This window comes from Euprymna scolopes, chromosome 21, assembly GCF_053919585.1.
Source record: "Euprymna scolopes isolate OS-2025 chromosome 21, ASM5391958v1, whole genome shotgun sequence".
Lineage (NCBI taxonomy): Eukaryota > Metazoa > Mollusca > Cephalopoda > Sepiida > Sepiolidae > Euprymna > Euprymna scolopes.
This window is the reverse complement of record NC_136502.1, coordinates 37,436,378-37,458,061: the sequence shown is the minus strand read 5'-3', so window position 1 is coordinate 37,458,061 and position 21,684 is coordinate 37,436,378. Positions and strand designations below refer to the sequence as shown.

Below are 21,684 nucleotides of genomic sequence, written 5' to 3'. Positions count from 1 at the left end.
ATTAAAGGATTGGCATGAATAAAAGGTGAAATATAATTGAATAAGCATATTTCCCCATAAGCATATTTTTAAGATATATTTATTAAAAAAAAAATTCTGCAAATAAACATTACTTCAATGAAAATATTCAGCTTTAAATATTCTTATGCGTTAACTTATGTTTTTGTCATAGTTTTCAAATTAGGCTACACTGTTTAGTGTGGATGACTTTTAAAACAGGAAGTCACGTGTCTTGGTAACTATACAATTACACCAAAAAGCATTCACAAAGCCTGAAAAAGTCAAAATAGGTTGTATTTTGTACTGATATAGTGTTATGTAATCGCTGGCAAACACCAGATAGAAAGCATTTCTTCAGTTATCGGTTTATTTATCTATCTAATTGTTTATCTGTCTAGTGAAGTAAACAATAGATCCAATTATGGGAAACAAGTTGAGCAAGATGCAGGGGCAGAAAGTGTCAAAGGGTCATGCCGTGACATGAATCAAACTCTGCAACCGATCAAATTGCACTGGAAGCTATTCAAACGGGGGACCAGATCTGACATGTCAAGGGTTCCAGTTTGAAGAAGCCAAGGTAATTTTTGTGAATTCGTTCTAAGATGTCGAAGAGACAAGATGTGTTAAACAGGCTCCCCATAAGGGGCAACAATTTCCAAATGGAACCACAAGCAAAGACCATTATTCACTTCAGTCTACTGTAACAAAACACTTGGGAGTGAATAAAAAATATATAAAACTTCACTTGTCTTGGGTTCCTGTCTTGAAAGCGTCTTTGTTAAAACAGATTCCAGCTCCCCTAAGAATGAGCAACGAACTTCCCAGAGGCCCAGCAGGAACAGGTATGCCGCTATGTCGTGCTTCATGTTCATATATTCTCTGTTCTGACACACATGCATGCATACTCAGAGACAAGATGGGCGCAGCTGTTAAGACAGACATTTAAAGACTAGACGATAACGGACCGTTAAAAAGAGTTAAATAAACAGTAAATAACTAAAAGAAATATGCAAACAAATAATTACGCAACAGACATCTTCATAATATAACAATAGTATCCAGTCTCGAAAAACAAAGGAGACCCCCTGTAGAGTGCAGCTGTGCGTGTAATTGTGAGGCAGGGGTTGTGCAATCCCAACCACACCTCTCCTGAATTGGCACTTTGTTTAGCCTAATGGCAAGGCGAAATCCAGGACGACTGGAAACAATGCCGAGATAAGCGGAGAGCACATAGAACACCCGGAAATTCCAAATGGTTAATCATTTAATGCTAACCAGGTTTACTGTTGCTTAACTTCGGTGATCCAGCAGGAACCGGTGTGTCAACAAAATTATGTTGTATTTATTGATATAGTCTAATACAGAGAGAAACAAGATGGCTACAACATATCTGACCCCCCCCCCCCACTCTCCAAAATTTATGGTGGTTGTCCAGAATTATCCCTATGTTACAAAACAAAAATACAGAAAAATCTGATGTATTTACCGGTAACAGAAAAAAAAAAGATCATATTCCAAAAATCACAAAAATTGATGAAGTAGTTCTGTTTTGTGCCACATTAAAAGCCAACCGTAAATGACATCTAAACAGAGCTTTATATTCCAAAGGGATTTATATCTCCAACGGAAAAGATTATTCACAAAAAAAAAAAAAACAGAAAAAATGACATAACCTGATGAAGACTTTTTTATAAGTCGAAAATTTGTTTCTTCTTTAATATAAATAAATAATTTATTTTGGAGAAAAATAAACCCAGACAACAAAAATAGAAAATTATATTTAGCGATTAATTATAAATTATAGCATTAAATGGCTAAAAAAAAAAAGAAAAAAAAAAAAAGAAAATCTTGAAAGTTTGAATTAAGTTATCTCCCTTCGTTTATTTAAGATGGTGTACAGAGACATTGTTGCACCCTCATCCATATATTAATAGGATAGCGTGTGTTATTTATTTTGTGTGTCATGCTTACATTCGAATGACTGTCGTTTACTTGTTATGGACTTCCATTTCTTGTAATAAATAATTTCAGTTTTGGTTATAGCTGATGGCACTCAAGTCATTTATTTTTTATAAATAATTTTATCAAGAATTCTTCATAAGTTTTGGTTTCAGTTTTAATAGCACTTAAGTCGTTTATTTTTTTTATAAATAATTTTACCAAGAATTCTTCATGAATTTTGGCTTTGGTTTTGATTATAGCTGATTGCACTCCAGTCATCTATTTTTTTTATAAATAATTTTATCAAGAATTCTTCATAAGTTTTGGTTTCAGTTTTAATAGCACTTAAGTCGTTTATTTTTTTAATAAATAATTTTACCAAAAATTCTTCATGAATTTTGGCTTTGGTTTCGATTATAGCTGATTGCCCTCCAGTCATCTATTTTTTTTTAAAAATAATTTTATCAAGAATTCTTCATAAGAACTCAAGTTATATATATACACATATATTTTTTTCATAAGTTCTGGTTTTGGTTTCGATTCAAGCTGATGAACCCAAGTCATATAGATAAAACTTTTTATTTTTGAAATCGCAACTTTATAATATATAAAAATCGATAGAACATTAACTCTATAATAATATATATGAAATCTGCAAGAATTAAAATATCATATTGAAGTGTGCACTAGGCGTCCCTGCTAGCTTAGATACATACATTTGCAGTTTTAATAAAAGAGCTACAATAATATCAGGGTGTCTCCATTTACGCTGAACATCTTCAGAATGCCATATATATATATATAAAAACTCAAAGAGTCTGCTGTAGAATTTCTACAGGTTCTGCTAGTAAAATTTGATTTTCTTAGTTAAACAAAAACTACTTGACTAATTTACATGATTTTTGAAATATGACACTTTTGTCGTGTCAAACAATATAAATTTTTCTTTCTTTTTGTTTCTTAATATACAGAGAATTCTAGACAAGATCCAAATTTATACATACTACTGGTAGGGTGACCCGACGTTGCCAGGGATTGAATTATGATCAACGAATGTTTCACATTCCCATATTTTTATTGTCATTGAAATCAATGAAATCACCTATGTCTGCTCTAGTTGGAAATCTATCACAGAGCACTGGGAGGAAGCTTCACATGCCTCTCGCAGCATCTTAGTTCACAATACATTGTAGTCTACATCTAGAGAAATACTGTTGATGTTATAAGATTATTTTTTATATATAACTAGCTTGGGTGCCCAGCGTTGCCCGGGTGTTTGTTAAAAAATGCTCCGCTGAGGTTGCTCCAGTTCTCTCTACACTCTTTAACAAATGCCTTAACGAATCATACTTTACTGGCTGCTGGAAAACTGCTTTTGTGGTGCCAGTTTACAAAAACTCTGGCGAAAGAACTGACCCATTAAACTATCGCCCAATTAGCCTCCTCCCTCTTTTCACCAAAATATTTGAGTCCTTAATTAATCAAGCTTTAGTCCACCACCTTACAGCTGCTAAACTTCTGTCTGACCACCCATATGGATTTAGGCAAGCCCGTTCTACTGCAGATATTCTAACTGTAATCTCTGAACGATTATACCAAGCACTGGATAAGGCAGGAGAGGGGAGGGGTGTAGCCCTAGATATATCTAAGGCTTTTGACAGGGTATGGCATGATGGTCTTCTCATGAAAATAAAATTCTATGATATTACTGGACGAATGCTTAGCATAATTAGATCCTTCTTAAATGAGAGAAGAATCCAGGTTGTCCTTGATGGGGATATGTCCAAAATATTTGATATAAATGCGGGTGTACCTCAGGGATCGATCCTTGAATCTTTATTATTTCTGATATTCATAAATGGCTTACCTGATAAAATTGTCTCTGAGATGGGTATATTTGCCGACGACACCACGCTCTATAGCAGACACGTGTGGAAAACTAATGAGCACATAATGGCTGAAACCCTAGTCTGTAGTGGAATCAGGTCAAAAATGGATGGTAACGTTCAACACTGCCAAGACAAAGCTCATTTACTTTAATAATTACATGAAACCTTACCAACCACCAATAGTTATGGATAGAGATACTTTACTTGAAAGCACTTCGTTCAAGCTCCTTGGCCAAACGTTCACAGGAAACATGAGTTGGAAGAGATACATCAAAATCATTGCCATGCCAAGGCTGCTGCAAAAAAGGTGGGCTCTCTATACCGTGCTAGAAAGTTACTTATGCCTGAAAGTATCCTGTACCTCTACAAAGCCACCATTCGCTCATGTATTGAGTATTGCTGTCATATTTGGGCTGGTGCATCTGTTACTAGTCACTCACTCCTGGACAGGGTTCAGAAGAGAGTCGCCAACCTGATAGGTCCTGAGCTGTCATCTAATCTTCAGCCCCTGTCCCATCGAGGAAATGTTGCATTCCTTTGCCTGTTTTACAAGTATTTTAATGGTGGATGCTCTAACGAACTACAAGTCCTTGTACCCCCACCCCCCAACGAAAATACCCCCGACAAACGCGACAAGCAGCAAAGTTGAGATCCCTAACCCTAACCCCTACACAGTTGAGATCCCTAGATGTAAGAAAGCCTTTTACTCTAATAGCTTCTTCCCCAGAACTGCAGGAATTTAGAATTCTCTTCCAGTTTCTTGCTTCCTCAACTGTACTGACTTGCAGAAGTTCAAGTGTAATGTGAACAGACACCTTGCTGCTAAACTCCTTACATAGTACCCCTACAACTTAGGTCCCTGATAGTATCCCCCTACATCAAAGTGACAATGTGCCTTGTTTTGGGTGAAAATGTAATAAAAAAATATATATAATAAAAAAAGCCTGACGCAAAAAGCCTTTCGTGGACATACACAAACACGCACGCCCATTTTGCCTTTTATATATTAAACTAGCCTGGGTGCCCGGTGTTGCCTGAGTGTTTGTGTTGAGTAAAAAAAAAGAAAGAAAGAAAAGTGGTAGTAGGCAGACAGGCTCGAACCCGTAAATGTGGAGAGAGGTGTTTAAAAAAAAAAAAAAAATGGTTGTCGCGTGGGAGGGGAATCAAAACAACAGTAGGCAGCCAGGGTGAAGAGAGGTGTTTAAAAAAAAAAATAAAGTGTTGGTATGCAGGCAGGCTCAAACCAGTGCCGTGAAGATGGAAAAGAAAGTGAAAGAAAATCTGACGTCTCAGCCAATGTCGCCATGACATAACCAGAAATTCAAATTAACTAAAGTCAATCGAACGGTGACAATGATTTGCTAAAATGTTGGTGAAAAAGATCACCCCCCCCTTGTACAAAATGTCCGAGTTTAAGGTGAAGGAATTAATGTTTTTGGCCAAGTTTTTGATATTTGTCGTCAGAGATGCCGAGCTTCAAAATGATTCTGATCTTGTCAGGATCCATCACCTCTGTCGAAAGTTTTTGCAAGATATAAAAACATACATTTAAACAGGCAGGTAAGATCTATATTATTGATGGCTTGAATTTAAGTTTAAAATGCAAAAGTCAAGTATCATGGGGTAATTGTGCTCTAAACAGAAACATTTATTTCAAATGCACCACTGTCATATCAAAGAATTTACTGTTGATTTTATATGCCTGGGCTTTTTAGCTTGTGTGGTAATAAAACTTCTCAAATGCACTTGTGATATTAGGCTGTGTAAGGTGTTAACTTTGATCAAAATCGCCTGTGCCTTCCTTCATCAGATTATTTTGATTATCGATACTTATCAAAGACATTTCGATATAAAGACCTATGTAAGAAAATTTCATGTGAAATTTCATAAAAATCAGCCCAGCCATTTTTAAGTCCATAGGGAACTCTCTTTTTCTCTCTCACACAGAGTTTCTTTTATATAGTAGTAGAGATAAGATAATGTACAACTGTTATGTGAAGAGTTTTCAGGCAGCTATCAACAGATTTACAAAGTGGCATGAGAGAATGGCAGTGCATAACACACATATTCAACCTGTGTTACTGCAAGACAGCGTCGACAAAACAATTGTAGCGATTACTTGGATATGGTGGATGATCTGCGAAGCATGGGATGAAGAAAATTGCCAATCTGGTACTTGTACAGTTTAATCAAGACATTAAAAAATGAAAATATTGAAAAAGTTATATTGTACGTACCTGTTATGGAATGAAGTTATCTGAAAAAAAAAAATTTCACTTATTTTGATCAAGGAGTATTTTTTTTTTATAGAGGAAAATCAAATTTTAATGAGATCGATCGTATTGTACCATTTTGCCTATTTTATGCATGAATGGGGTGCCTTTAAAGAAAAAGGGATTAACAAAGGACAACATGAAAAGATATGAGATTAAGTGGAAAAATCTAAAATATTTATGCTGGTATTTTTTCTGCCCATGTTTTTGACAAACTTGAAGTGGTGATGGAATTATCTCCCTTGGTGCAGCCCCCTCTTCATGCACGAAATAAACAAGATGGCAGGATACGCTCGATCTCGTTAAAATTTGATTTTTCTCTGTAAAAAAAAAAAAAAACTACTTGATCAAATTAAGTGAAATTTTTTTCTGAAGAACTTCATTCCATAACGGATACGTACAATATAACTTTTTTCAATATTTTCATTTTTTAATGTTTTGATTAAACTGTACAAGTACCGCCAATCTTATTGCAAGTACGTCATACAATGATGTCTCGATTGGTACGGTTATGTTACTTGCCATCAGTCATCCAAAATATTACAAAGGGGGCTTCTGTAGCATAATGGAATTTTTAAAAAAATGCATTTCAAGGTCTAAATACTTGAAATTTTAAATGTAGGTTACTTGGAGATGGATCAAACTTTTTAATTTGATTTGAGCACAAAAAAATAAATGTTAAGGAGTCAAAATTGGGGTCAAAGTTTTTAAAAATTTTACCATTGCGGTCTCTACCAAATTACTCAGCCAATTTCTGGTCTAGACATTTGAAATTTTACATAAAGTGTATTCAGAGATAGGGCAAGCTTTTTAATCGGTTTGGGTCCAAAATTTGAGCTGCCAAGGTGTCAAAATACAAAAGATTTGACCTTTGCAATATCTAGCAAACTACTCAGCCAATTTTGGGTCTAAACATTTGAAATTTATACATAATGGGTATTCAGACATGTGGAAAGCATTTTAATCAGTTTGGGGGCGAAAATTTGACTGCCAAAAGGTCAAAGTTGAAAGAGTTCACCTTTGCAGATTCTACCAAATTCCTCCCCCAATTTCGGGTCTAAAGACTTGACAGAGAGAATTTACGGAAACCACTAAAAAGCGCATCGAAGCACAAAAACTAGGAACTCGAGACTTCTGGAAAATCTACAACAGTGTAGTAAATAATGGGCAATCAACAATTCCCCCACTAACCAACAATCACGAGGTTGTCTCCTCAGCAACTGACAAGGCTAACATGCTTGCCAGTCGGTTTGCCTCAAACTCCACACTGGACCCTTCCAACCACCCCCTACCTGACTTTCCTATGCGGACAGACGCCACACTAGACGATCTGAAAACCACCCCTGCTCAGGTGCATGCTATCATAAAAAACCTTGACACCTCAAAAGCATGTGGACCCGATCTTATCCCAGCTGTGCTATTAAAAAAGTGCTCAGCCGAAGTAGCTCCAGTTCTCTCCAAACTCTACAACAAATGTCTTAATGAAGCTTGCTTTCCGGGCTGTTGGAAAACTGCTTCTGTTGTACCAGTATTCAAGAATTCTGGCGAAAGGACAGACCCATCAAATTATCGCCCCATTAGCCTCCTCCCACTTTTTGCCAAAATATTTGAGACCATAATTAACCATGCTCTAGTCCATCATCTTACAGATGCTAAACTACTGACTGACAAACAATATGGATTTAGACAAGCCCGTTCCACAGCAGACATCCTCACCGTGATCTCTGAACGTATATACCAATCACTGGACAAAGCGGGGGAAGGCAGAGCGGTAGCTCTAGATATATCTAAGGCTTTTGACAGGGTATGGCATGAGGGTCTCCTCAGGAAGATTAGATCTTACGGTATCACTGGTAGAATACTTAACATAATTAAATCCTTCTTAGATAAGAGAAAAATCCAGGTAGTCCTCGACGGTCGCACATCTAAACAATATGATATAAATGCGGGAGTGCCCCAGGATTCTATCCTTGGACCTCTATTGTTCCTGATATTCATAAATGACCTCCCTGACAACATTGCCTCTGAGATGGGTATATATGCTGATGACACTACACTCTATGGCAGACACGACAGGAAGACGAATGAACACATTTCTAAAGAAATGGCAGAAACACTAGAGGAAGACCTCCAATCTGTAGTGGAATGGGGACAAAAGTGGTTGGTCGCGTTCAATGCTGCCAAGACTAAACTAGTTTCATTCAATAATTACAAGAAACCCTCTCTACCACCAATAGCAATGGCCAACGACCCTTTATCTGAGAGTCCATCTTTCAAACTCCTTGGCCTAACGTTCACAGGAAACATGAGTTGGAACAATTACATTGAAGGCATTGCCAGGGCCGCTGCAAGAAAGGTAGGCTCTCTCTACCGTGCTAGAAAACTACTAACACCCAAAAGTATCCTGTACCTCTATAAGGCCACCATTCGCCCATGTATGGAGTATTGCTGCCACATCTGGGCTGGTGCATCTGCTACTAGTCTCTCGCTCCTTGACAAGGTTCAAAAGAGAGTCGCAAATCTGATAGGCCCTGAACTGGCATCTAAGCTTCAGCCTCTGTCCCATCGACGAAATGTTGCATCCCTCTGCCTGTTCTACAAGTATTTTAGTGGTGAATGCTCTGATGAACTGCAATCACTTGTGCCCCCACGACGCGAGCACCCTCGACAAACCCGACAGGCTACTAGATCCCACCCCCACACTGTAGAGGTCCCTAGATGTAAAAGATCTTTTTACTCCAATAGTTTCTTCCCCAGAACCGCAAGACTCTGGAATTCCATTCCAGGTCCCTGCTTCCCCAACAGTACTGACGTGCAGAAGTTCAAGTGTAACGTGAACCGACACCTTGCTGCCCAAATCCCTACATAGTACCCCAGTAGTTGTTGCCCCTGATAGTAGCCCCCTACACCAAAGTGGCAATTTGCCTTGTTTGGGGTGAAAATGTAATAAAAAAAAAAAAAAAAAAAAAATGTTAGACACGGGTAAAACTTTGTATTTTGATTTGAGACCAAAATAATAAATGTTAAGGGGTCAAATTTAAAAAAAAATTGACCTCTGCGGTCTCTACGAAATTACTTAGAAAAATTTTGGTCTAAACATTTGAAATCTTACATAAAGTGTATTCACATGTAGGGCAAGTTATTACCTGAAATACACTTGTTTAAAATTCCATTATACTGGAGAAGCACCCTTCAAACGGAGTCCCACATTGATATCGATGACTCAAATCTACATGGTAGACCGCTTAAGATATGAAGGGTATCAGTTGATGATACTGGTGGGTGGCACAAGCGAGATGGCAAGACAGGAGAAGCTGAAAAAATATCTAATCTTAGCAAGAGACAAGATGACAAAAAATTAAAAAAGAATTAATGAAAATGAATATTTACGGCATTTAAAAAGAAATTTTGTGAACTCAACGTTTTTTTGTTTGTTTTTTTAATAATGACCAAAATCTAAAGAATTTAATAAAATAAAAAGGTCGATATGTTATGAAAACAGGAATTTACAGTCGTTAGGCTAAATGCTCAGCTTTGAACTCCATGTACCAGATTGAAATACATATTAAATTTGGCCTAAAAAAAAAAAAAGGCACTTTTTTTTAATGGGACTTTGCAATTGTTTTTACTTATTTTGTGACGTATATATGAGCGGAAGGGAGATTTGTGGCGTATTAGCATACATTTGTAACGTGGGAAATACATGAGCCGTAGCGGGAGACATTTGGATTGTGGTTGGAAAGACAGGCATCATATGTTGCATCTGGTGTCCGTTACCGGCTGCAATAAGGCTAGGAAACTGTGACATTTTTACGCTGAGGTCATCAGGACTGACCACCTGGTCTATTTGTGATGACGTTGCATTTGGATGTGACACAGATGATATATTAAGATCAGAATTCAGTTCTTGGTTCTGTTCGGCCACTTGACTGTTGTCTGGTTTTTCGTTTTCATTAGCATCTCTTTTCTGAGGCTTTGGAGACAGTTGAACTTTCACGTCCTCAATAATGCTTGGATTGGGACGATGGATCTGATGGGAAGTAAAATTGGACTCGTTTGTAAGGTTGATGTTCAGCTGCTCTTGGGACGACAGCTGAAGACTGTTTCTATCTTCACTGTTGCTAACTGAGGAGGCAAAGCTGGGCGGTACACAGCTCAGCTTTCGACGGCCTTTATTTAGCTGATTATGTTTGACGAGCCGGTCTCGACGGCTGAAGGCAAACCCGCAGATTTGACATTTAAATGGACGTTCTCCTGTATGAATCCTACGATGCACTTTGAGGTGATCGCTGCGTGAAAGACCTTTACCGCAAATATCACATTTGTAGCGTTTCTCACTCATGTGCGACCCCATGTGGCGCACGAGATGGTGGTTGCGAGAAAAACTTACACCGCACGTCATGCATCGGTATGGTCGGATGCCAGTGTGGATGGTTGTGTGTAACTTCAGGTGATCTCGACGCGATAATGTTTTGCCACAAATGTTGCATGTAAACGATTTGGTAGTTTGTTGCTGTTGTGGAAGTGGGGGAGGAAGTGGAGGTTGATACGGATGCTGCTGATGATGTTGGTAATCCTGATGGTCCTGTTGATGATGATGATGGAGATCCTGGCTACCCAGGCTGACAGTGGTCGGAGTAGGAGGATGAGTAGGGGGCTCGATTGACAACAACTTTTGATGATCGCTTTTCCCGATGACACTATCTTCTGCACCATTACCAGGATGAGTATGAAGATGATGATGTCGATGATTGAGATTCTGTTGCTGTTGATGATGATTATGTTGATGGGTGGGCTGTTGGTGTGGGCGACGGTCAATTTGTTGGATGCTACTTGCGATCGGAAATGTTGTCCTTCCAATATTGCAGGCTGCTGGCTTCTCCAGAGAGAAATGCGTGTCTTTTGGTGAATTCATGGAGTTCTGGAGATCAGTTGCCGACATCCTGTTTTCTTCTTACATTAAAATCTGAAAAACAAATTTTTAAAAACAGAAATATTAGATCAACAAGAGAAAACACTAAAGCTCAAAATGTGGAACCGTGCACTCCTCCACCTGACAACAATTGCTGACCCCACTTATGTTTCCGCGGTTTTCTCTATTCTTCCAGTTCTAGCCATGTTGTCATCTTTCACATTATCAGCTGCCGAGGGAGCGCGCACTGGTCCACAAGGACAAAAAAAATAAAACAACTCAAAATGCAAACTTGAGAAATGGCTCACACTCTTCACTTCTATGAGAAAGAACTTGCACTTGTCATTAATGAGACCACTCCTTTAAAACCTTTCTCGTTCTAGGCCCACTACATGAATAAATACGAACTGGCTCTTCCGGGATTCAGCAAAATGTTTAACGAGTTTACAATCATTGATCTTGGAATTATCGGCACAATACGGATTGTATTTCACGTCTATATATATAAAAGCGAAAATGTATGTGTGTATGTATGTTCGCTTTTCCTCAATGTCCACGAAAGGCTTCTTTCAAAGAAGCGCTTGCTCGCTTCACAACTTTTTAAAACTTTTTATATCATCTATAAATTGTAATATCTACGAATTATCCACGGAGCTCGCCTCTCTATTTAATTTTATTGACTTTCAAATGTTAATTATTCCACATTTCCCCGCATCGGCACGCGTTACATTCGGTTTTCGGTATAAAAATCACAGGCCCAGAGCCAGTTTGGTCAATGTCGACTTAGTTATATGAGACTGTAGCTTTCATTTCGCTCCTCCTAATAAACAGGGAGCGGATTTTTAAAAACAAACAAACCGATTTATTCAAAACTGTCCCGCACAAAATAACTGCTGAATACCTATCGCCGTCACGTCAATCAAAAACGCGCACCTGTTTTTTTTTAAACACTTTACTATTTTCCAACTGAGCTTCGTCAACGCTTCGGGTTTTTTCGCATACCCTGAAAAACACCCGGGCAACGCCGGGTACCCCTCGCTAGTATGATATAAGGGTAAGTATTAAAAAGCGGAAAAAGTTTGTATTTTGCATTTGCTTGATTAATTGGAGCACTGGGTGGTGCTGGTGTTTAGCTGGAAAGGACATGCAAGAAACTAGAAATCTCTCTGATTTAGGATTTGGCAAGCCAGAATTTGATTTCTCACCAAAAGAAAAAGTAAGTGTTTCTGGCAATCACATGTTTCCCAATACGACAAAAATCCCCAAAAAACAGAATAATTGTAGGGATTACTTGTATATGGTGGATGATCTGTGATTTATTGCCAACAGCAGGGACGTGCAGAGAAGAGTGCTAGGGGTGCCCAAGTACCTGCCCCTTTTACTCCTGTTTTAAAAGTGACCTTTACAGAGGAATGTATTATAAGCCTGTATCCCATTAAAATATTCCTTACTATATTTTTGCCGTTTTTTTTTTTTTTTTCACTTGAGCACCGGCTCTGAAAAAGTTCCATCACTGGCCAATAATTTTTTTCTTGTGCATGTTCACATGACCTGCTGGTGCATTGGATATTCAGTTTCTATACCAATAGTCCACGGCTGATATTTATAAACATATCGTAGCTACCCCCCCCCCGGAATAACGTGACAACTGAACACCAGATGACTCACACTCTTCACTCCTGTGTAATAGAACCTGCATTTTTTATTACGCAGACCCTTCGTCTTCTTAAAATCATTAGTCATAAGCCAATTAATATTAGGCAGCCATTATCATTCTATACAGATCATAATGGAGCGATCCTCTTTTGAAATCGTCTACAGCGACTTTTTTTTTTTATCTCTATATTTCTTTGGATAATTTTCCAGAAAATATTTCACACGTTGTTGGTTGGTTCATTCTTCTAGTTTTCTATCATGAAAAGTTTTGTGTATTTCCCGCAGTCCTTTTAGAGTATTTTCATGGCAGGTATACTCGTTGATGGTCGTACGTCAAAACATTATGATATAAATGCAGGTGTACCTCAGGGATCGATCTTTGGACTTTTATTATTTCTGATGTTCATAAATGACCTCCCAGATAAAATAATCTGTGAGATGAGTATATTTGCTGACGACACCATGCTTTATAACAGACATGAGAGGAAAAACAAATGAACACATATGCAAGGTAATGGCGGAAAACCATTTCTATAAGGCGCAGCAAAAATATCTCCCACATTTTGAGATGTGATCTTCCCAGTCAGACTCTTGCAGTTTCTGAACAATCATTGATTTGTATGGATGGAACTGCATATCAGTGTGTAGAATTCTTCTGCCTGTTTGATCAGACAATCCCAAGGTCAAAGCATGTTTGTGAGCTGAACGTTTAGGAGACTGAGTAAAAGAAAGTCTCACAGCTCGAATACTGTCTGGCCTTCCTGATAAAATAATCTGTGAGATGAGTATATTTGCTGACGACACAACGCTCTATAACAGACATGGGGGGAAAAACAAATGAACACATATGCAAGGTAATGATGGAAACTCTAGAGGAAGACCGCCAGTCTGTAGTAGAATGGGGACAAAAATGGGTTGTTCCATTTAATGCTGCTAAGACTAAGCTTCTTTCTTTTAAGAATTACAAGAAACCTTATCAACCATTAATAGCCATGGTTAATGACACATTACATGAAAGTACTTTGTTCAAACTCCTCGGCATAACACTTACAGAGAACATGAGTTGGAACAAATACATAGAGGACATTGCCAAGATTGCTGTAAAGAAGGTGGGCTCTCTATACCATGCTAGAAAGTTACTTATGCCTGAGAGTATCCTGTACCTCTACAAGGCCACCATTCGGCCATGTATGGAGTACTGTTACCACATTTAGGCTGGTGCATCTGTTACTAATCTCTCACTCTTAGACAAGGTTCAAAAGAGAGTCACCAACCTTATAGGTCCTGCACTGTCCGGTAGGCTTTAACCTCTGTCCCACCGACGAAATGTTGCATCCATTCCTCTGCCTGTTTTACAAGTATTTTAATGGTAGGTGCTCCAACAAACTACGAGTCCTTGCACACTCTCTACATAAATACCTCCCAGACAAGCAGCAAAATTCCTCCCCTACACAGTAGATATCTCCAGATGCCAGAAAGCCTTCTATTCTAATACTTTCTTTCCTAGGATATCTAGACTTTCAGGTTCCTGCTTTCCTAACTGTACTGACATGCTGAAGTTCAAGTGCAATGTGAACAGACATCTTGCTGTTAAACTCCCTACATAGTATCCCTACAATTATACCCCAGATTGTAGCTCCCTACATCAAAGTGGCACTGTATCTTGTTTGGGGTGAAAATGCAACTAAAAAAAAAGAATGAGTCAGAAAGGGGGGGGGCATTTTACATTAAATTTTAATTCGTTCTCCACCACAAAATTCAAAAATACTTTTAGGGTGTTCTGTTATCCGATAATTTATTTTATTTATTTATGTGTGTGTGTGTGTGTGTGTAAACATTTCTCTATTTATTGAAATATTGGTACTTGTACATAACACTTTGTTATGATACCGAGCAAAAGGTTCGATTTTTAGGAAGAAAAGCTACTATTAAAGATGGGGAGGGAGTGCCGGCGCTTAAAACTAAGTTATCTCCCCGTGTCGCGTTCAAAACATTCCAAGATGGTTACCTTCAACGTGCTGTCATAAAAACGTGTTTTTCCGCTGTAAAAAAAAAATAAAAAAAAACAACCAAAAAACAAAACAACAACAACAAAAAAAAACTACTCAATCAAATTAAGTGAAATTTTTTTCCGGAGATCTTCAGTCCAAAACGGACACGTACAATATAACCTTTTTTTTTTTTTCGATATTTTTTAATGTCTTGATTAAACTGTACAAGTACCGAAATATTTTTTTAAGCAATAATACTTTTGGTGTAACTAAAAACAAAACAAAAACTCTTATAAACATAGTTGCTCGCGAAATAAAACTAACAAGTCCGGTGTGGGAGGTAGAACAATTTTATACGTAAGCAGTTTTCAACTGACACCTGTTTTGGTCGCCAATTCTAACGTTACCCTTTATAAAATCTAAGAAAAGTGTAATTTTACCCAATTTTCCGTAAAAATTACTTTTAACTATAAATAACTTTCTACTCGATGAATTTTCGTAAATTTTGGATACATTACTATTTTCGACATGACAATTACTTATGTAATATTAATTTTGCTTCAAATTACATTTAAAAAAAAATTGATCTGTCGATCGACTATCTCAACAAGAAGCACCCTTAAAATCCAAATCGATCTGTGGTTTTTCTTTGTACAACACCAAGAAAGATAAAAAAAAATATAGGTACGGAGAAGAACCGAAGAACGATATGTTCTAATTTGATAACAAAAAACCTCATTCTCTAAAACCAGAAAAACAGAATCAAATATTGAATTAAAACTTTATAGATGTTTTTACTTTTTTTTGTTTTTTTTTAACTACATGTTGCAATGTGATGTTAAAATCGCAAATCAAAAATGGAATGTGATGGATTTTGAATTTGGGACGCTGAATACGACAACGAATTTTAATGGCAAATATTTTGGCTTTTATTAAAAAAAAAAAAAAAACACAAGGAAAGAAATTTATAAAAAGAAGTCTGAATTTTAATTTCTATATATATTCTTTTCATTTTTTTTTTTTTTTTTTACTGTTTAACTGAGTTTTACTATTATTTAATGGTATTTAAGTTTCAATTCTCGGCGTTAAATTTATAGTTACTTTGTTTTACTAGTGGAAACGGATCATCACGTCACATGATGACGTCACGCGCACATGTTTATTGTTATAAAGTTGTCAATTCTAAGTTCAGTCTGGGATTCTTCCTTGACACTTGTTTTTATATATTGATATAACGTTAAAAAAAAAAAAGTCAATGATTTTTTTAAACAGTTAATAGAAAAGAATATTTTGTTTTATTTTTATATTCTGATGAATTTAAAAAAGTAAGTGTATATATATATATATATATATATATATATATATATATATATATATATATATATATATATATATATATTGTAGCAATTATATACACAGGAAAAAAACCTAATAATTAGTGATTATCAAAAATAAAATATATCTTTCAATCATGAAAACTTTGTATACTATATATATATATATATATATATATATATATATATATATATATATGACTAATTCGGTAAAATACACTTAGTGGCCACTATTTCGAAGTCACAATCGTAATCCGTCAACACTGTTTCTCTGTAACCAAACGATCATAAACAACATTTAAAGTTTAATTTAAACCGCTAAAATAAATAAATAAATAAAATCAGTAAAATATTTTATTAGACTTATTTGATGGTAATCAAGTAAAAATATTTAAAGCTATTTAATTTTCATTAAAAAAAAATATAGAAATCGACGACTCAGCAGCCACTAGGTGCAATAATAGTTTTACGATTAATTAAAGCGAGAATATTTTTTTTTAAATAAATGTTTAACTTAAACTTATTTAACAATGTAGACAAAATAGAACTAAAGCAGTAAACACAAAGAAAAACGAAATTCTGACATTGAAGAAATCCAATGACTGACAGCGATAATTAGGATTATTAACAACAGTGTCGGTCGGTTTTAATTTAAAAATAACTTTTATCGTTTAAAATACAAGGATTTTTATGTACTTTTTTTTGAAAGTCGCGACAATGGATAAATTAAATAAGCTAAAGTAGTCGGCGTACCCACCTCTCATACTCTGGGTCATCGCTGGCGTATGACATAAACAATCGTTGCTGCTGCTGATTGTCCATTTTTGGCGGGAAATCATTCTCCTTTAGATGTCTTGGCAGAAGGTCCAGATTTTGTAATTTTTACTCTTTGCCCCCACACTGTATGCGAAAATATTAATTTAATTTTTTCACGTAAGATTTTCCACTAAACACTCCGTAATTATTTGGAAATGCATGGTTAATCACCGAGTTTTGTACCACATAGCGTAATAAGCATTTTTTTCATGTATTTCTAAAATAGTCGCATATTTTCAATTAAATTTAGGAATAAGAATGGAAATCGAAGCATTGAATTTCAAATAAAAGCAATGTTATCTACTTAATTGGCATGTTGAAATTATTAAAATATCCCAAAATTACGAAAAACGATAAAGTAGAAAATGAATTATTATGCCCAAATTTTTGTGTACAATCACGAAATTTTTACACATTATAGGCCACATCGTCATTATTTACCTATAATTGCACATACTTTTTACGGATGCTGTTAGTTTTTTTTTTTTTTTTTTTTTTTTTGCTATTGTTTGTGTTAATTTTATTAATTAGAGCCCCCCCCTACATTTTTTAAAAAATAGGTGCTAAAATCAAGTCCCTCCCCTCTAGAAATAAACATCTTTTAACAATTAAAATAATTTCAGGCTTTAGTTAAATTTGCTATTTTATAATTGCCAGTAATCATTTTTTTTTTTTTTTAATATTATATGAAATTATATTTCTTTTAAATTGGAAAATTTTACTCAAAAATCTATATTTAAAACTTTATATCGCAGAATATTGGAATTTTATTCTATTTAAATTTTTTAAAAATGAATTATTTTTTAGAATTCTGTTTTTTTTTTTGTTGTTGTAATTTAACTAATTATTATATATATTGGGGAAAAATGTTGATTTTTTAAAATATAATAATATTAATTTTATATAAATTTTTTAGTTACAACTTCAAGGTAAGTAAATTTTGTAATGGTTTTGTCACTTCCATGACAACAATAATGAAGGTGGAATCTGAAAGAGAGACGCCATGAAGATTGACTGAGTCACATGTTTACAGATCATGTGATAGGGGGGAAAATGGATAACAATGGTGTGAGAGGTGGAAGAGGGGAGAAGGAAGGGAATGAAGTCAACAAGCATTTTGTTTAACCAATACCAGGAAGCAACTGTTGGAACAGTGGGATTCCAGGCATCCCTGACATTATTACACAACGGACCGTTTTTTTTTCCTTGTGTGGGAAACTTGTTGGTCACCTACCAGCCTGTGGCTGGCTCTGTGCAGCTGTGAGTGTTATTAAATATAGAGTGAATTTGGTGACCACAGGTTGGGATGATGTACCGGATGACACCCTCCTAACTCTAATGAAACTCTGGAGAGAGTGAATGAGAAGGACCCTGCCTGTTGGGAGTGGTGCGTTGATGGTGATGATGTAAATGTGTGGGTCAACGCCAGTTCATTGGTGTTGGGAGTCTCATTAGAGCAAAGAGGAAATGTGTTTGAAGATGCACGTTCGCTGTGACCCGTAAGTGATGTTCAGCACAATAACCTGGCGGAATTGGATGCTGTCGTAAAAGATATAAATCTGGCGCTGCAATGGCAGTTGAAAAATTGCACCTGTACACAGATTATCTCTGCGTCTACCACTGGGTGTCTGACACACTTTCGGGATGAACAAGAATCCGTACTAAGGCGGCCAGTGAAATGTTAATCTGGTGAAGACTAGACACACTGAAGAGTCTGGTCTCTGAGTACGGGCTATCGGTGAGTGTAACACTGGCAGCATCACACTGTAATCGTGCTGACCAATTAACCCGTGTGCTTCACAAATGGTATGAAACCATGAAAATGAGCATGGAGTGCACTGTTTGATCTTGTGCAGTTGCAGTTGGTGCGATTAGCCCATGTCAAATAAAGGAGCTTCATGCACAGAGTGGACATCTAGGTATCAAAAGAATCCTGCATTTTGCAAGGTGTGTGGACCCAGCAGTGATAAGGGCAGATGTCAGGCAGATCATCAAGCACTGTGAGGCATGCCAGTCTATTGATCCTGCACCAGAGCAATGGCAGAAAGGGCGACTGGAAGTTAAGATATATGATAATGGGTGGCGATGGATACTACCCATTATAGTGGGAAGCCCTTTTTAACTCTTATTGATTGCGTACCTATGCGTTTTGTGGTGTGGTGACAAATGACCATTCAGGACTCGGCAAATGTGGTTCACCAATTCTTATCCATCTTTTCTGAGTGAGGTGCATCAGAAGTGATCTGGAATGACAATGATGGCGCTTTTTGCAGCCAACGTCCAGCAGTTGTTAGACGAATAGGGCACCCGACTCCGATTGTGATGTGCTCATGTGCCACCAAGAAATGACATTGCTGAGAGGAGCTATTGCAGCATTAACAGAGGCCACGTATTTGTATAACATCACGCCAAAGGACAGGAAGTCACCTACAACAGCGCCTGCCAATGCTATACACACATACCATGTCAGAGTAAAGGAAATTGACATTACACAGCCAACCGGCGAGGAAACATGCGACAGATATGGGATAGGGGATCCAGTCTGGGTGAAACCTCCAGGAAACTCGTGCACCACCAAGTTCAAATGTATGGCACAATCATGTTGACCCACAAATTCTCGTCAGATCACCAAAGTCAAGCAACATTGAGCCTAGCCAGTACCAGATGGGTGACCATTTGGGAAGGCGAGGCGCTGTATGTACCTTCTGGGAAGGTTGGGCGTGAGGCCAGCACCCTCACCCCGAAAAAAGAACTCCTCGCTACAAAAGCATCTACAAAGTTGTAGATGGCCTATGCCCCTCCAGGGGCTCAAGGCTATGGATGGATGGATAGACCAAGTTCAAATGGGGACGAATATCTTTATTCTCATTGATGGAACCCCATGCCATGTACGCGATCTTCGCCCAGCTGCTGAGATACATTACACAACTATAGAGGAGAGTGATGAATCATCAAGTGATGAATTGCTGATAAATGCGATCAGCGAACCCTCTCCGCCAGAGAGTATTGGCTATAGTTCATCTGATGAACCAGAACCAGAGATGATGAATGTGCCCCTTCATAGAAGCGAGTGGAATAAAAGACCAACCTCGCAATATGTGATCATGAGATCAGAGAGGTGTGTGATAGTCATCAAAGAAGCAAGCGCCCACGTGTTTGTGCCTTGTGTGGCTGTACATAAAAACGGCAACAATAATTAACTTACCTTCAGGTGGAATCTGAAAGAGAGACGCCATGAAGATTTATTGATTGACTGAGCAAACCCAAGTCACATGTTTACAGGTCATGTGATGGGGGGGGGATAACAACGGTGTGAGGAGTGGAAGAGGGGAGAAGGAAGGAAATGAAGTCAACAGGCATTTTGTTTAACTACCACCACTACCAGTAAGCAACTGTTGGAAGAACAATTTTTTTTTTTTTTTTTTTTTTTTGAAAGGAAAGATCGGCAACTGAAGTTATTTCAACAAAAATATTTTTGAAAATATTTGTAAGTTATAGTTATATAATTAACGAACAAGTTCATATGCTAGTAAGGGAGGTAACTGCAGTCTGTTTTGTTATATTTCAATGGCGGATCAGTCAATCATGAAATCATGAAAGTACATGTTTTATGTATAAATATAGTAATATGTTACTAATTGCGACCTGACAATAAAGTTGAAATTGATATAAAAATCAAGTAGATAGCACTAGTTTTTAATGAAAATTTTGTGGCTTTTGATTTTCGTTCTTATTCTGAAGACACACCTTATTTTCTTTTTAAAATTATTAGTTTATTATTTTTTGTTAATTAATTTTTTTAAAACATATTTCTTCAAACCAAACAACGCATATTGCCACTTGGACATAGAGGTTTACTATTTTGGACCATAACTACATGAAGTTTACATAGAGAGGTGAGCAGTGAGATATCTGTTCATATTACATTTAAATTTTGCATGTTGGTACAGTGACCAAAGCAGGAAATAGTGAGTTCAAGCGAGAAACTATTACAGTAAAATGCTTTCTGGTATCTAGGGATATCTACAGTGAAGGGATGAGATTTTGCTAAGTGTCATGTTTATTGAAGGACATAATTCCTATGAGTTCATCAGAGCATATTCCATTAAAGTTTTTTTTTTTTTTTTTTAGAGGTGCAAGTATGCAACATTGCGGCGATGAGACAGAGGTTAGTGCTTGTTTGATAGTGCGGGACCAATTAGATTTGAGACTCTGGTTCAGTACAACATTTGAGTTATATTGACTGATTCTTAAGAGAATCGATATAGGATAATTAGGATGTTCAACTGACCCCTAAATATCACATGGTCTAGAATACAAATTGAGAACAACAACAATCCTGTCTACTTTGACATAATTATAGAGCACATTCTCTCCCTCAAGGCATGTAAAGAAGATTAAAACAAAAATCGGCTCTTGGGACAATATCCTACAGAAACTGATAAACTCCAAGTGGGGAGCCACAACACATGCATTCAAATGTGCTGCCTTGGTTTTGGCATTGTGGCAAAAGTAATGCACACCATGACTTACACAAGTGACAGCACCTCTTTCTATCCTGTCAGGTGACAGAATTAAAAAAGGAAAGAGAAAAGAAAGACTTTCGTCTATAGACGGGTTATTAATATAGATATAACATTAATGTGCATATGAGGACAATGACCGCTGTGAAAAAGAATAAAGGGGAAAACATAGGGCAGTCTTCTTTTTTGGATAGCTGAGAGAGAGAGAGAGAGAGAGAGAGAGAGAGAGAGAGAGAGAGAGAGAGAGAGAACAGTCGGTGAAGATTACAGTTGTAGTTAGGAGTGGCCAAGAAAGAGTTTGGATGAACATTTTAAACGTTTTAACTTTTAGTTTCATTGAGGCATATGT

The 21,684-nt window shown here is 36.9% G+C and overlaps 1 protein-coding gene across 2 annotated transcripts in view; it reads right to left on the bottom strand.

The window, feature by feature from the left end:
* Positions 1-9,394: 9,394 nt before the first annotated feature.
* Positions 9,395-21,684, bottom strand: part of LOC145242121 (uncharacterized) — a 17,868-nt gene continuing 5,578 nt past the window's right edge. Inside the window, exons 1-2 of one of the 2 annotated variants that reach the window (XM_080105036.1) lie at positions 16,754-17,308; positions 9,395-11,069 (exon numbers count right to left, since the gene is read on the bottom strand). In XM_080105036.1, the coding sequence (XP_079961162.1) occupies positions 9,729-11,045 (1,317 nt within the window). In that variant the 5' untranslated portion in view covers positions 11,046-11,069; positions 16,754-17,308 and the 3' untranslated portion in view covers positions 9,395-9,728. Of the gene's footprint in view, positions 11,070-16,753; positions 17,309-21,684 lie in introns of those variants that run through there. The other variant, XM_080105037.1, reaches the window with a different exon arrangement.